At 39.8% G+C, this 16,931-nt stretch overlaps 1 protein-coding gene across 20 annotated transcripts in view; it reads left to right on the top strand.

Moving 5' to 3' along the window:
* The window catches only part of EPSTI1 (epithelial stromal interaction 1), a 307,624-nt gene that overhangs the window by 208,265 nt on the left and 82,428 nt on the right, over nucleotides 1-16,931 (top strand). For 4 of the 20 annotated variants that reach the window (XM_065533179.2, XM_065533177.2, XM_065533176.2 and 1 more), the window contains one exon: nucleotides 705-7,498. The exons of 8 other annotated variants lie outside the window; for them this stretch is intronic. In XM_065533179.2, the coding sequence (XP_065389251.1) occupies nucleotides 705-835 (131 nt within the window). In that variant the 3' untranslated portion in view covers nucleotides 836-7,498. Of the gene's footprint in view, nucleotides 1-704; nucleotides 7,499-12,120; nucleotides 12,596-12,885; nucleotides 14,187-16,931 lie in introns of those variants that run through there. 8 more of the 20 variants (XR_012426894.1, XR_012426893.1, XR_012426891.1 and 5 more) reach the window with 4 other exon arrangements.

Below are 16,931 nucleotides of genomic sequence, written 5' to 3'. Positions count from 1 at the left end.
CAGAGCCCTTGTCTTTCTGTTTAACTGTTTGGAACAGCTGGGTTGTAGAGCATACTATTTTTATAATAGTAATTTTTTGATAATTTTAAATACTATTGATTATCATATCTGATTCTAAAAGTAATATATATTGTTTTGGAAGATTTGGAAGAATTTAAAAATTGAAGAAGAAAATAAGATTACTCATACAAGTTGAGCATCCCAAATCTAAAAGTCCAACATCTGAAATGCTCCAAATCCAAAACTTTTAGTGCCCACATGATGCTCAAAGGAAATGCTCATTGGAGAATATTGGATTTTGGATTTTTGGATTTGGGAGGCTCAACTAGCAAAGATAATGCAAATTTTCCAGAATAAAAAAAAAAAAAAATCCGGAATTCAAAACACTTCTGGTCCCAAGCATTTTGGATAAGGCATACTCAACTTGTATCTAATTATCTATAATTATTGTTAGTATTTGGTTGATTTCCTTTACTTATTTATTTATATATATTTTGTGAGACAGAGTCCACTCTATCACCCAGGCTGGAGCACAGTGGTGTGATTATAGCTCACTGCAGTCTTGAACTCCTGGGCTCAAGCCATCCTCCCACCTCAGCCTCCTAAGTAGCTAGGACTACAGGTACACACCCCACACCCAGTTATTTTTTAAATTGTTACTAGAGATAATGTTTCCCAGACAATGTTCTCCCTATGTTCCCTAGGCTGGTCTCAAACTCCTGGGCTCAAGTTATCCTCCACCTCAGGCTCCCAAAGTGCTGGGATTACAGGTATGAGGCACCACGTTGAGTTTCACTTTCCTCTTATTTATTTTTTCTGTGTACATTGTGTGTAATTTTAGAAAAGGGAGATCATAATTTATATGTTTTGTGCACTTTCTCAGATCATTAAGTGTTCCTTAAAAATATAATTTTTAATGGTAGTATAGTATGCCTTTACATCATTCTCCACTTCTTGCAAATTTAGATGTGCAATTTTATAGCATTGTACTATAAAATAAACTATTAAACTTGTCATGTTTCCACTTGCCTGACAAAGACACAGAATAAAGGAGTCACATTTGCTATGATTAAGTCTCCTTTCCTGGTGATTTAGGGTTTAGAGTCTGAAGGGTGTATAATAATATGAATTTAACAATCCAGCAAGAAGTAGACATGTTGGAATCAGTTGCCAAGTCACAAAGTGCAAACCCAGAGTATTTTCCCGTCTGCTTACTCCTTTGTCTTTGTTAGCAGTGTGAATTACTGAATGATAGAAAGTAAGACCACAGCAAATCAAGCATAGTAACAATCTGCTAAACATAGATTATTATCAATACCTGCACCATGTACTAACTGAAGAAAATAAACTATAATAGAGGCTGTATGGCCTTTAGAACTAGAAAGACTTGAATTTCTTTTCTTCTGTAAGCCTCAGTCTCTCATCCTTATGACAGCAGTTACAATGCCTACCTCACTGGGTGTTTGATTCACTGAAATCGTGAATATAGAATGCTCTCACTTTATGCCAGTTTCTTCTCTCTCTACCCAACCTTCATGCATGTTCAGACACACAAACACATGCACACACATAGGTTCACAAACATACACATGCTTAAGGAGTATTGTAATACGTGTGGAGACTCATTTGAGTTCACACATTGAAGGTTCCATTCTTCCAGAAGAGAAATTTATTAGGAAAACATTAGTCAACATCTCTGTGTGTACTGTTTCTGCTATATAAACGTATAAATTAAACTATACATATTTTAAATGTGTGCACTCCGGAAACCATACCAACCAAGATATACTCTTTTAATATTCTCTGTGATTGACGCTTACGCTCTATCCTGTACTCAAATCATTTCAATAACCCTCCTCCCATTTTCCAGATCTGTAGAACAGAGAATAAATATGCTTCAAGCTGAAAAGATTTCTTGTCTCCTCAAATAGCATAAGGAAATGACTGATGCTCTTTCTTATGGCAACAATTCATGTATGCTTTTCTGGGGCTACTGCTGAATAAATTTACCTATTCGAGTGGCCTATACCTGATACAATTTGATTAAAATACTCATGGAATTCAGAGGGAAACACATCTACAAAATAATATATCTGAAACAAAAACACAGATTTGCCTAAAAAGAACTTACCCTATACTGTAGTTCCCCCACTTTTAAAAGCTGGCATTCATATTCGGTGTAGTTTTCTTATGCGGACTCTGTTCATATGGTGGTGGCGGTGGAAGTCTGTTGATAAGCTGATATCCAAGCAACATCATGTGATGAAACAAAGAGCTGGGGAAATCTGGCTTCATGCCTTTCTTCACTTCTGGGTAACATTCAGCTACACAGGTTGATATTTTTTCTTCCAAATTTTGTGTCTAATCAAGTGTCATCTTCTAAATCTACCATATCCATGTTCTGTGCAGATATGGGGGAGTAACACGCATACAGGCTGAGATTCTAAATATTAAAGGTCAAGAAATCCATCAGGGCAATGGGCCATGACATAAATATTTCCAAAATTTGGAGTCAGTAGTCCCCTTCCCCATTGCTCAGGATGATGAAGGAAGAATTCCTGAATATAGAGGTATGGGCATGATTTTGACTGTGGTAACATATGAAATTATTCCATAGTTTAAGCTAAGTTCCTTTTCATTTTGTGGGGGAGTAAGATATTCTCCATATGTTATCTTAATTTGAGGCTACACATGATGATAATGAACCTGTGGCATAAGACCAGAGTCCACACTGACCTCATCCTTTCTTCTGTGACTGCATTATTCTACTGGCTTCCTTTATTTCTCAAGTGTCCTCCTTCTGAATGCCAGCTTATCTGCAAAGATGAAGAGTTCCTAGAGGAAAGGGAAGAAGAAATATCAAAAGAAAACACATTCAAAATTCTTAGGAGACTAAGGGGGAGAAAAAAGAAGGGGGATGAGAGTGATGAATCATATGCCTTAAAGAAGAAAGGGCTCAACAGATGCAAAAGTCTTGCATTTTTTCCCCAATAATTTGAATGCAGACCTCCCGGGAAATAAGCACAGCACAAACAAGTGTCTGTAAATGCCAGTGAATAACATAAAATCTTTCACTGGATCTGAGAGGTTGATGATTCTTTACCAAGAGATAAAGAACAGTTGTGTGCAGAGTTGACATTGTCAATCGAGTCTTCCTCAAATGTTGTTCCAGGATATGATGAAATTCATTCTGGGTGCACTGCATCTGCTGATGATGCACACACATGCTGAAATTCCTACCAGCTTGCATTGGACCCTACTCAATCAGGAGAACAGTAACAGATCTGGGTGTTTGCCAGAGGGCATTTAATGTAAGGAATCTGTTATGAAAATATAGAAATGGGTTAGAGGAGTAAAACAAGGAGGGTTAGGTTGTCCAAGCATTGGCAATTGCACGTAGAGCTGGAGGACAAAAGGGAAAATGATTTTACCCACAGCCCATGGACACTGTGCCATAGAGGTGGCTTCCTTTGGAGAACTGCTCCCTGAGCAGCACCTCAGGAACCTGCACTCACCAGGCACCCTTGCTTCTATGTTCTTGCCCAAACTGCTAATCCTACTGTTGCTGTCACTACTGTTGCTGTCCATGTGGCTGCTGCTGCTGGCACTGCCATAGGTGCAAGCAGAAAATAATTTTTTAAAATGGCTTCTTCCCTCCAGGCTTCATGTCCTGCCCTCCATTGGATGCCAGCTGGCAAGGGATTTTGGGAAATGTATTTTGCAGTCTTCCTACTACTCTGATAAAGAGAAGGGTATAGAAGAATCAACATGAGGCTGACAGATGGTGGACACTCTCTAACACAAACACAAATCTAAGAGGTACCTTTGGGACCTATGAAGTCAGGCAGGAGACTGAAGGACTTAGACATACAGTCAGTGTTTACCTAACATCACTGAAAGTTGTCATTTTATAAGAAAAGAGGAAATAAGATAAAACTAGCTATGTAGATGGTATCAAATAATGAGATATAAATTTGTAGACATATTTTAAAATTTAAGAATGAGGAAGTAATGTATATCCTAAGTTTGGGACAAAAAATATTCTCCCAAAGAGTAGTTTAACATTTCAAAAAGAATTTAAACTGATTACAAAAAAAGGAATAGAAACACCCATAATCTAATTACTATAGGGAATATGAGGTCAACTATTAGTAGAAAAGATGTACTATTTCACAGTTAAAATATAGGTACAGCAATGAGACTCACTGCTTAAGACATTGGCTATTTAGAAGGTGGGTGATAAAGTGATTTTCATGGAATACCAGGGTAAATGTGACCTCATGGGTGATACCAAGTGAGGAAGAGGAACGCCTGATTGGAATCCAAGATGAAGTTAAACTCTAATTCAAAGAAACCTACCTCCTAGAGGGAGAGTGTCACTGTACATCATGGAGGTACACACTTTCCTGAAAAACTATGAACCCAGAAGGAAATGCTCTGCTCACATCCTTTTGCCAGGATCCTCTTAGCTGCAGAGATGCCCGTGAGGATGCCTCTGCTAGGCACTGACAAGCTCCCTTGACTACCCAAGCCCTCAGAGGAACTCCATGCTCCTTAAGGAAGAGAAGGCAGTGTCCCTCACCCAACTCTACTGCTGTTTATCCCCTGGACTCTACTTAGTCTTCTAGAGTCTTGGTTGATTTTCATTTCCCATTGAGCTATGTAGTCCCTTGAACTTAAACTTTTTGGTGGGGGAGGGGGAGTTAGTTATTCCTTATTATCTTGTTTTTACTTTGACCTCTTCATAGAAAATCCCTACTTTTCTGAGATTCCAAAACAAAAGCTGTCACGTACACCAAACCTATTGGAGCCACTGGTCACAAAAACAGGGTTATTTAGAGTCAGTCTTAGTTTGGATGATAAGAACCACTTTTAGTGAGTGAAAACTACTTGGGACACTTAGAAGCAGTGATTATCGGCAAAGGAAAAACTGGATGTGGTCAGATATGTGCTAAGACTTTGGAAAAACGGATTTCAAACAATTCAGGAAAAAAGTCTAAAGTGGACTTGAGAAGGGAATATCCAGAGATTTAGTTTCAACCCTATAATCTCAAATAAAATCCATAGAAGAAAGAGATAAGATATCAAAAGAAACTAGAGTAAGTCCACTGGGAACTCAGAGAATTCTAGACTCGAGGTCAGGTTATTTCTAAAAATCATAATTTACCAAAAAGGATTTTTCATTAGAGACTAGCAATGGTTCTCTAAAAACAGATCCCAATAAGCACGACTGTTAAGTAGGAGAGTCAGTACTCAAATCCATGATTGCCTGAAATCTATGATTTCTTCCCTTGATCTCTGGAATGAAAAGGGAATTCAAGCAGCCCACACTATGCTATAATAGAACATTATCCCTTTTATTCAGTCATTACCTACAGATGAAATTCATGCCTCACAATTCTTTCTGTCCTTGGGTGTGTTCCATTCCCACCTGGAATACTGCTTGGCTGAATAAGGGGAGGCTTCAGTTTCACAAAGACATATGGTCATAATTCTGGAGCAGGATATTAGTCTTACTATGCCAAGTCATTGGCCTTCTAATAAAACTCCTGGAAAGTCTTCATGTAAATAGGCATCCAGTGAGCCAGTCCAGTCAGCCCTTGAATATACCCAGTCATATTCAAATTCATAGTGAATATTGAAGTCTTTTTTTAGGTCCCTGGCTATAAAAACATTCTCCAAGTGTATTCTGATTTTTTTTAAAGTGAATTGGATAATAAATACCATGCAGCACTCCACAATGGATTATCAATGCAACTTTGTAAACATTTAAAAGATCAATACTGATCCCGGCAAGATGGCTGAATAGGAACAGTTCTGGTCTGCAGCTCCCAGCCAGACCAATGCAGAAGAGGGGTGATTTCTGCATTTCCAACTGAGGCACCTGGTTCATCTCAATGGGACTGGTTAGACAGTGGGTGCAGCCCACGAAGAGTGAGCAGAAGAAGGATGGGGCGTCGCCTCACCCAGGAAGTGTGAGGGATCAGGGAACTCCTTCCCCTAGCCAAGGGAAGCCATGAGAAACTGTGCCATGAGGGACTGTGCTATACAGCTCTGATACTATGCTTTTCCCATGGTCTTCAAACCCACAGACCAGGAGATTCCCTCGGGTGCTTACACCGCAAGGGTCCTGGATTTCAAACACAAAACTGGGGGGCATTTGGGCAGACACAAAGCTAGCTGCAGGAGTTTCTTTTCATATCCCAGTGGTGCCTGGAATGACAGCAAGACAGAACCATTCACTCCCCTGGAAAGGGGGATGAAGCCAGGGAGCCAAGTGGTCTTGCTCAGTGGATCCCACCCCCATGGAGGCCAGCGAGCTAAGATCCATGGCTTGAAATTCTTGCTGCCAGCACAGCAGTTTGAAGTTGACCTGGGAAGCTCGAGCTTGGTGGGGGGAGGAGCGTCCACCATTACTGAGGCTTGAGTAGGCAGTGTTCCACTCACAGTGTAAACAAAGCTGTCTGGAAGTTCGGATTGGGTAGAGCAAACCGCAGCACCACAAAGCTGCTGTAACCAGACTGCCTCTCTAGATTCCTCCTCTCTGGGCAGGGTATCTCTGAAGGAAAAGCAGCAGCCCCAGTCAGGGGCTTATAGATAAAACTCCCATCTCCCTGGGACAGAGCACCTGGGAAAAGGGGCAGCTGCAGGGACAGCTTCAGCAGACTTAAACGTTTCTATCTGCCAACTCTGAAGAGAGCAGTGGATCTCCCAGCACAGCTCTGCTAAGGGACAGACTGCCTCCTCAAGTGGGTCCCTGACCCCTGTGCCTCCTGATAGGAAGACACCTCCCAGCAGGGGTCAACAGATACCTCATATAGGAGAGCTCCAGCTGGCATCTGGTGGGTGCCCCTCTGGGACAAAGCTTCCAGAGGAAGGAACAGGCAGCAATCTCTGGTGTTCTGCAGTCTTCGCTGGTGATATCCAGGCAAACAGGGTCTGGAGTGGATCCCCAGCAGGCCTGCAGAAGAGAACCCTGACTGTTAGAAGGAGAACTAACAAACAGAAAGCAATAGCATCAACATCAACAAAAAGGACAATCATGCAAAAACTCCATCTGTAGGTCACCAACAGCAAAGACCAAAGGTAGATAAATCCATGAAGATGAGGAAAAACTAGCGCAAAAAGGCTGAAAATTCCAAAAACCAGAATGCCTCTTCTCCTCCAAAGGATCACAACTCCTCGCCAGCAAGGGAACAAAACTGGATGGAGAGTGAGTGTGATGAATTGACAGAAGTACTCTTCAGAAGTGGGGTAATAACAAACTCCTTCGAGCTAAAGGAGCGTGTTCTAACCCAGTGTATGGAAGCTAAGAACCTTGAAAAAAGGTTAGAGGAATTGCCAGTTTAGAGAAGAACATAAATGACCTGATGGAGCTGAAAAACACAGCATGAGAACATTGTGAAGCGTACACAAGTATCAATAGCTGAATAGATCAAGCAGAAGAAAGGGTATCAGAGATTGAAGATCAACTTAATGAAATAAAGCGTGAAGACAAGATTAGAGAAAAAAGAATGAAAAGGAACGAACAAAGCCTCCAAGAAATATGGGACTATGTGAAAAGACCAAACCTACGTTTGATTGGTGTACCTGAAAGTGACGGGGAGAATAGAACCAAGCTGGGAAACGCACTTCGGGTATTATCCAGGAGAACTTGCCCAACCTAGCAAGACAAGCCAGCATTCAAATTCAGGAAATACAGAGAACATCACAAAGATACTCCTTGAGAAGAACAATCCCAAGACACATAACCATCAGATTCACCAAGGTTGAAATGAAGGAAAAAATGTTAAGGGCATCCAGAGAGAAAGGTCTGTTACCCACAAAGGGAAGCCCATCAGACTAACAGTGGATCTCTCTGCAGAAACCCTACAAACCAGAAGAGAGTGGTGGCCAATATTCAACATTCTTAAAGAAAAGAATGTTCAACCCAGAATTTCATATCCAGCCAAACTAAGCTTCATAAGTGAAGTAGAAATAAAATACTTTACAGACAAGCAAATGCTGAGGGATTTTTGTCATCACCAGGCCTGCCTTACAAGTGCTCCTGAAGAAAGCACTCAATATGGAAAGGAAAAACCAGTACCAGTCACTGCAAAAACAAATCAAAATGTAAAGGTCATTGACACTATGAAGAAACTGCATCAACTAATGGGAAAAATAACTATCTAGCATCATAATGACAGGATCAAATTCATACATAACAATATTAACCTTAAATGTAAATGGGTTAAGTGACCCAATTAAAAGGCACAGACTGACAAATTGGATAAAGAGTCAAGACCCATCAGTGTACTGTTTTCAGGAGACCCATGTCACATGCAAAGACACTTACTGGCTCAAAATAAAGGGATGGAGGAAGATTTACCAAGCAAATTGAAAGCAAAAAAAGGCAGGGGTTGCAATCCTAGTCTCTGGTAAAACAGACTTTAAACCAACAAAGATCAAAAAAGACAAAGAAGGGCATTACATAATGGTAAAGGGATTAATGGAACAAGAAGAGCTAACTATCCTAAATATATGTGCACCCAATACAAGAGCACCCAGATTCATAAAGCAAGTTCTTAGAGACCTACAAAGAGACTTACACTCCCACGCAATAATAGTGGCAGACTTTAACATCCCACTGTCAATATTAGACAGATCAACAAGAGAGAAAATTAACAAGGATATTCAGGACTTGAACTCAGCTCTGCACCAAGTGGACCTAATGGACATCTACAGAACTCTTCATCCCAAATCAACAGAATCTACATTCTTCTCAGCACCACATTTTACTTATTCTAAAATCAACCATATAACTGGAAGTAAAACACTCCTCAGCAAATGCAAAAGAATGGAAATAATAAGAAACTGTCCCTCAGACCACAGTGCAAACAAATTAGAACTCAGGATTAAGAAACTCACTGAAAACAACACAACTACATGGAAACTGAACAACCTGCTCCTGAATGACTACTGGGTTAAGGCAGAAATAAATAAGTCATTTGAAACCAATGAGAACAAAGACACAATGTACCAGAATCTCTGGGACACAGCTAAAACAGGGTTTAGAGGGACACTTAAAGCATTAAATGCCCACAGAAGAAAGTGGGAAAGATCTAAAATTGACACCCTAACATCACAATTAAAAGAACTAGAGAAGCAAGAGCAAACAAATTCAAAAGCTAGTAGAAGACTAAAAATAACTAAGATCAGAGCAGAACTGAAGGAGAGAGAGACATGAAAAACCCTTCAAAACATCAGTGAATCCAGCAGGTGGTTTTTTGAAAAGCAAAAAGAAACTATCATCAGAGTGAACGGTCACCCTAGAGAATGGGAGAAAATTTTTGCAATCTATCCATCTGACAAAGGGCTAATATCCAGAATCTACAAGGAACTTAAACAAATTTATGAGAAATAAACAACCCCATCAAAAAGTGGGCAAAGTATATGAACAGACACTTCTCAAAAGAAGACATGTATGTGGCCAACACACATGTGAAAAGAAGTTCATCATCACTGGTCACTAGAGAAATGCAAATCAAAACCACAATGAGATACCATCTCACACCAGTTAGAATGGCTATCATTAAAAAGTCAGGAAACAACAGATGCTGGAGACGATGTGGAGAAATAAGAATGCTTTTACACTGTTGGTGGGAGTGTAAATTAGTTCAACTATTATGGAAGACAGTGTGGCAATTCCTCAAGGATCTAAAACTAGAAATACCATTTGACCCAGCAATCCCATTACTGGTTACATACCCAAGGATTACAAATCATTCTACTATAAAGAAACATGCACACGTATGTTTATTGCAGCACTATTCACAGTGGCAAAATCTTGGAACCGACCCTAATGCCCATTAGTGATCAACTGGATAAAGAAAATGTGGCACATATACACCATGGAATACTATGCAGCCATAAAAAAGAATGAGTTTATGTCTTTTGCAGGGACATGGATGAAGCTGGAAACCATCATTCTCAGCAAACTAACACAAGAACAGAAAACCAAACACCACATGTTCTCACTCATAAATGGGAGTTGAACAATGAGAACATATGGGCACAGGGAGGGGAACATCACACACTGGGGCCTTTCACGGGGTAGGGGGCAAGGGGAGGGATTGCATTAGGAGAAATACTTAACGCAGATGATGGGTTGATGGGTGCAGCAAACCACCATGGCACATGTATACCTATGTAACAAATCTGCACATTCTGCACATATATCCCAGAACTTAAAGTATAATTATAATAATAAAAATAAAGATGAATACTAAAAACTATGTTTTCACACAGTGTCATTTCCTTTTGTTGTTATTGTTGTCATTAATAAGGATAGGGTTCTGGGACTTTTAGATACAGATCTGGTGTTTCAGCATTTGACAAAGTGCCTTGTGAAATCCTCATGTACAGAGAAGTGCAATTTGAAACTTGTTAAAATTTTATACAAAGGGATGTTGGCTAATGGATCAATGACAATTTGGACAGGTTTTTGGTGGCATGCCCTGATCTATTCCATCATTTTTTCAAGGACTTTAATGAAAACACAGTAGTCAAGCCTATCAGATTTTCAGATGACAGAGATCTAAATGGGATGGAAAACGCAGTAGGTTACAGAATCGGGATACAGAAAGACCTTGACAAGTTAAAGTGATGGGCTGCATCTAACAGGATGAAATATAATAACAATAAAAACAAGAATCTGCATCAGAGTTTCATTGCTAGTTGGATGAATACAGAAAGGGAATGGGGTTTAGGGGCTGTTCAGGCACAAGGGAAGTGAATGCAAGATGAGTTAATGTGGCTGCTAGAGGGATTCACAGGCTTCATCAACAGAAATATAGTTTCTAAAACAAGGAAGAGGCTGGGATGGCCCCGACGTGCCTTGTGCTGCAGTACTGTGTCCACACAAGGGACATAGGGAAACTGGGATGTGTAGATAAAATAAAGGTGCCATGCTATAGGATGTGCTGGCATATGTGTTAGACCTACCAACCCTGGAAAAGACCTACGGCAGAAGGGGCTAGAGATGGACCATAATGTCACAAAAAATATCCAAAGGACTTGCACATCTAAGAGAGAAGAGATTTACTCTGTATATTCCTAAAAAAATAAAACTTAGGATCAATAAGTAGAAGCTATAGGGATACAAATTTCTAATGGAATGGACAAACATAGGAAGGAATGAACTTCATATTGCCAGAAGTCTTAAGAAAAATAGGCTCACTTGACGAGGACACTGTACCGGGTATTTAAGCATTACACTGGGTCACCAACTCTATAATCCTGTTATTCTTAAAGCCATATATTACTCACTCATCCATCTCACGAGCACCCCCACCATGCCATCTTGCCCCTTCTGGATATTACCCATCCTTCTATCCATAAGTTTCAGCATTCTAAGTTGATAAAAATAAGAAAATTGGTCAATTCTTACATAACTGTTCTAGGCTATACACTCATTTAAGCCTCTCAACAATACTATGAGGTATATACTGTTAATATTGTCATTCTTTCCTATGAGCAAATGGAGGTAAATGAAGGTTAAATAACCCATCTGTTATGGACTGAATGTTTGTGTGCCCCAAATGTGTAGGTTGAAGCCCTAGCGCCCTACATGATGGTATTCAGTTGTGGGTCTTTGGGAGGTGATTAGGTTTAGATGAGCTTATGTGTGTGGAGTTCTCGTGATAGGATTAGTGTCCATACAAGAAGACGGAGAGAGACCAGGCTGTTTCTCTCTCTACCATGTGAGGACACAGTGAAGAGGCAGCCATCTGCAAGCCAAGAAGAGAGCCCTCACCAGGAACTGAATCTGCTGGCATTTTGGTCTTAAACTTCCCAACCTTCATAATGGTGGAAAATAAATGTCTCTTAAGCCACTCAGTCTGTGGCATTTTTTTCCAGCAGCCCCAGCTAAGGTGCAGCACATATCCATGCAGTTGGGAAGGAGGAGATTTGGGACCTATACTTGGGCAATCTTGCTCCATGCTGCAGCATCTGTGCCCTTTGTTTGTGGCATGAGTTTAGCTCTAAAATGAGGAGTCAATGGAAAGGTGCTTGTTTCAGCTCTTCTTACCATTTGTGTAGGAATCTTACTTTTTTTATTTTTTATTTTTTTGGGCCCAGATGTATTAAGGAGACAGAGAGGACCATGAAAGTCCATGGAAGATGGTCAGACTAAAAAGATTCAAGATGAAACCTCCATTACACATGGAATATTGTGATATGGGGAGATGGCACACCTGAAAGTAAAGGAAGATTCTTTGAAGCAAATGAAGCTATGGGGAACATGGTTTTGTGGAGGGACATCCTAAACACTTGGGTATCTGCTGAATTAGCAGGCAATGCTGACTGAATAAACCAATGATGTCATAAATAAAAATATAATACACAACATCTGCTTACAAACCAGAAATAATTCTGGGAATTGTCAAATATGTTAGCTTACGTCATAAAAACAGAAAATTCTTAGAGTTAATTAGTTCTAGGTTTCTATATTGACATGTATTAATGAGAATACATTCAACTGCTGGTGCCTAACAAATTGCAGCTTAAACAAATAAAAACGTATTCTTGTCACTTTATAAGAAATGAAGGAAAATGGTTGGTGGTATTGGTTCATTGATTTGGGGGCTGGTGTCTGTGATTCCCTTGGCCTTCTTCTCATCATGAAAAGCTGGCTACTTCATTCAATATCAGGATGTGGCACTGAGCAGGGAGTTTATCTTCATGTACCTTTCTCCTACCAGAGAGTAAAACTATCTCCCAGAAGCTTCTCAGGCAATTTTACCTAATATCTCACAGGCAGGTGTATCAGTCAGCTGAACAAACAACCACAAAATTATCTCAGGGACATGCAACAATACATGTTTATTTCTCATATTTCTGCAGGTCGGCTGGGATTTCTCTACTTTAGGCTGCAAGTTTTGGCAGATCAGCCAGGGAAGCTGCTCTACTCCATGTGTCTCTTATTCTTGTGTGACATGAGCTACCCAGGGCATGCATTCTCATGGTAAAAGTCAAGCTCCCTGAAGGGCAAGCCTAGGCTTGGAATTGACACACTCATCCTGCTGCCCATATTCCAAGGTCAAAATCACTGTTGCAGGAAAGTATGCTCTTCTCATGGAGGTCACGGGAAGGGGGTAAATATTTGCTGAAGGATAATCTATTCTGCCACAAAAGGACTGGATTCAGGCCGATTCCTAGGCCGGAGGTGACCTTGACCATCCCAGAAGCTAAAGGACATTTATCCAAAACACACAAAACATTTATCCAAAACTACTGATATAGTTTGGATATTTGTCCCCTCCAAATCTTATGTTGAACTGTGATCCCCAGTGTTGGAGGTGGAGCCTGGTGGGAGGTGTTTGGGTCATTGGGATGGATCCCTTGTCAATGGCTTGGTGCCCTCCCCACAGTAATGAGTGAGTTCTCACTCTTAATTCACATGAGAGCTGATTATTTAAAAGAGCCTGGCATCTCTCTTGCTCTCTTTCTTGTCATGTGACATACCTGCCCCTGCTTCGCCTTCCATGGTGATTGTAAGCTTCCTGAGGCTTCACCAGAAGCAGATGCCAGCACTGTGCTTTTTGTGTGGTCCACAGAACCATGAGCCAAACTAAACCTGTTTTCTTTATAAGTTACCCAGTCTTGGGGTATTTCTTTATAACAATGCAAAATGTACTAACACAGCTGCTAACAAGGAAGAAAGAGGTAAATGGCTTTTAGACAGGCAAGGAACAATGGGGTTGTGATCAAGAAGGAATTTTTATAGTTTTATCCACATTTTAAAATACAAAAACACTAACATGCAGTGTGTTTAAGCAAATAATTTTCTTTTTCTGCTTTGTACTAGGGAAGAAGATGAGGAAGAGAACTACCATTTATTATGTGCCTAGTATATGCCAGAAACTGTGCTAGGAACTTAAGATAGGCTATTTTATTTATTCTTCATAACCCTTTGAGATAAATATTATTTTTATAGTTTTTATGGAGGAAAAATAATGGAGACTTTGAGAAGTAACTTGACAATGTATACATATCATACAAAATGGAGCCAGGATTTATCCCAGGTTTGTTGGCACTAAGACTTTTATTCTTTCTATTATACCATGTTGTCTTTATTCAATTTAATCGTTATTTTTAGAACATTCTATGTAGAGTCTCATAGAATAAACTTAATTCCCCTCACAGAGGATAGTTCCTTCTCTGCGTGAAATGAGTAATTTTCTCTAAGTTATTGCCTCTGAAGGTGAAAAATAGTTCCTTCAACAATCCCTTGTATCACGTGTGTAACTTCCGTGATATTGACATTTTTTAGAAAGCCTCTGTGTAGTCAGATGTAGAAGAAGATCCCTTAACCAAAACAATCAAGACTAGTAGCTGGCTTGGTAACCACTGGAAGGCAATTGAAGCAGGAATTATTTTAAAAATAGTGGCTGGCTATGTTGGTGCAAGCCTGTGATCCCAGCACTTTGGGAGGCCCAGGGAGTAGGATTGCTTGAGACCAGGAGTTTGAGAACAGCCCGGACAACAATGTCTCTATAAAAAACAGAAATAAAAAATTAGTTGGGTGCAATGCTGCGTGCTTGTAGTCCCAGCAACTAGGGGGGCTGAAGCAGAAGGATCACTTGAGCCTAGGACATCAAGACCGAAGTGAGCTATGATGGCACCACTGCATTCCAGACAGAGGGAGATTCTGTTGTTAAAAACAATAGTAATAACAATAATGTTAATAATGCTTATATGTTTTAAACATATCATTTTAATTTAAAACACATATTAATACTTTCATTTTGTAATCTTCGAGTTAGGGCCAGGGCCTTTTATTTGAGCACAAGCAGCACTCAGTGTTTGGCAGGATGCACTAAAACTACTGTGTTAATTACAAGGAGCATTTGGAACTGTGCCAAGATGGATCTTTGATTGTCCCAATGGCTGGAGGCTACACTACTATAGTGTTTAGTGGGTATAGACCAGAGGCTAAATGTCTCAATTTTGAACAGTACTGCTAAATGAACCAACTTATCCACAATGTCAATAGGGCTCTCATTGAGAAGCCTTGGATTGTTTGGCTAATGGGATTTCACATTAACTAACATAAAACATATTATTGCACACTCTTAATGCATCATCTATGATTTCCAGTTTTGTTTCCTTAAAATGGAAGGAGATATTGTAAGACATTTGTGAAACAAATGGGATACAGGATCCTCCTAGCTTTTAATTACTTTTTCCTTCTTTTGCAAGTATCTTATCCACATCTTACTGGGAAGCACTTTTTTCGTGACTCATTTATTAATTCTTCCAAGTCTTTTAACTTAGTTTTTGTAGAAACTACTTTTGTAATCAGTAGCTTTTATAGTATTTAAAGTGTTTATATAGTATTTAATTAAAGTATGTATTTACAATAACAAGTGCAATAACATAAACAGGTTTGGGAGCTCACCCACCTTAGTAAGTACACAAAATAACTGGGACCACCATTAACTAATCAGGAGATTTCACACCAAAAATACTGATTCGGAGAACTTCCACTAAAATATGCTTCCTGGAATTGCCATTAATGATCTAAGGAAAGTCCCTGGCAGCCCAAATTGCAAATGTAGTAGATTGAAATCTTCTGTGGTTGAATTCCCCATCAGGCTTGTTGCTTATTTTCCTCTTTTTTTTTTCCAGTTTTGCTGGATCTTCTGCTTTTGTATCCTTTGTTTTGTTTTTTAAACCATTTATTGGTTATTCAGTATACAACATGAAACCCAGAGAACAGTAGCCTAATGAAACACAGCTTTATTTTCCTTGCAGATAATGAGAAATGGCTTTTCATCCTGGCGTATCCTTCGCATTTTACTGCATTTGGTTCTAGTGCTCCAGTTGCAAATAGCTCACCTTGGTGAAGCTGACCTGAAAATATTTTAGAGCTCTGCTCCTTAACTAATGGCACAAGTGTCAAAACTCCAGCCTTCTGCTCCATCTAATGTTGGAGATTAGCCCTTATGGGCATCATCTTCAGCCCTTCCAAAACCTATAGGTAGTTATACTATCTCTAGTTTGGCAGTTTGTCCACAGTTGCAAGCTTGGCTCCCTAGTTATGCTGACATCAAGTTAGAGACAGTAAAGCCCAGAGATTAAGATCTCAGATGTTTGAATCAGAAAAATCCAAGTCCATATTATTTTATCTGAATACCTTTTGGCAGATTTCTTAACCTCTCAAATAGTTTTAGCTTCCTCATCTGTAAGAAGATTATTTCAACAATTCCCATATATATCAGGCTTGTTCTGAGCATTAACTGTGATAATGTAAGGATAGAGCAAGTGCTCAATCCGTGGTAAACTTGCACAGTGCTTATGTGTCAAGCATGAGTCTAATAACTTTACATATATCATGTTTAAGCCTCACATCAACCCCATGAGCTAAGTACTGTTAATCCTATTTGATAGATGAAAAATCTGCAGCACAATTGGGTTTAATGACATACTCAAAGTCGTAGAGCTAAGTGGTAATCCCAGGGTTTAAGCCCAGGAAGGCTGGTTCGAGAGTATGCCCTGCTGACCGCCACACTAGGCTGCCTCTATATTGGTAGTTCTTACCATTGACGTTATTGTCCCTCCCTACATGATCTCGGTAAAGGGAAAAATGAAAAAAGATTGAAGCTTCCTTTTCTGCATGAGGTCATTCTTCCTCCTTTCTTTTACCACTGACTTATGCTCCCCTTTCACCTTTCCTGTGCAGGAGGTAAATTTATAGCCTCTTCTCTCTGTCTTGTCACTCAAGCCCAGCTCTCCTCCTTATTCCCACCTCGCTAGAAACTTCCTATGCCACTCCATGCCTCTAATCTAGCTTTAGCACCCGACAAGGCATAAACTGACAACAAGTTTCTTGCTTGAGGCAATTAGAGCCAGTCTCCATGTGTTTTCTAAACTCCTAAATCTCACTG

The sequence above is a fragment of the Macaca fascicularis genome, chromosome 17 (assembly GCF_037993035.2).
Source record: "Macaca fascicularis isolate 582-1 chromosome 17, T2T-MFA8v1.1".
In the NCBI taxonomy this organism is placed as follows: domain Eukaryota; kingdom Metazoa; phylum Chordata; class Mammalia; order Primates; family Cercopithecidae; genus Macaca; species Macaca fascicularis.
This window is presented reverse-complemented; position numbering and strand designations above follow the sequence as displayed.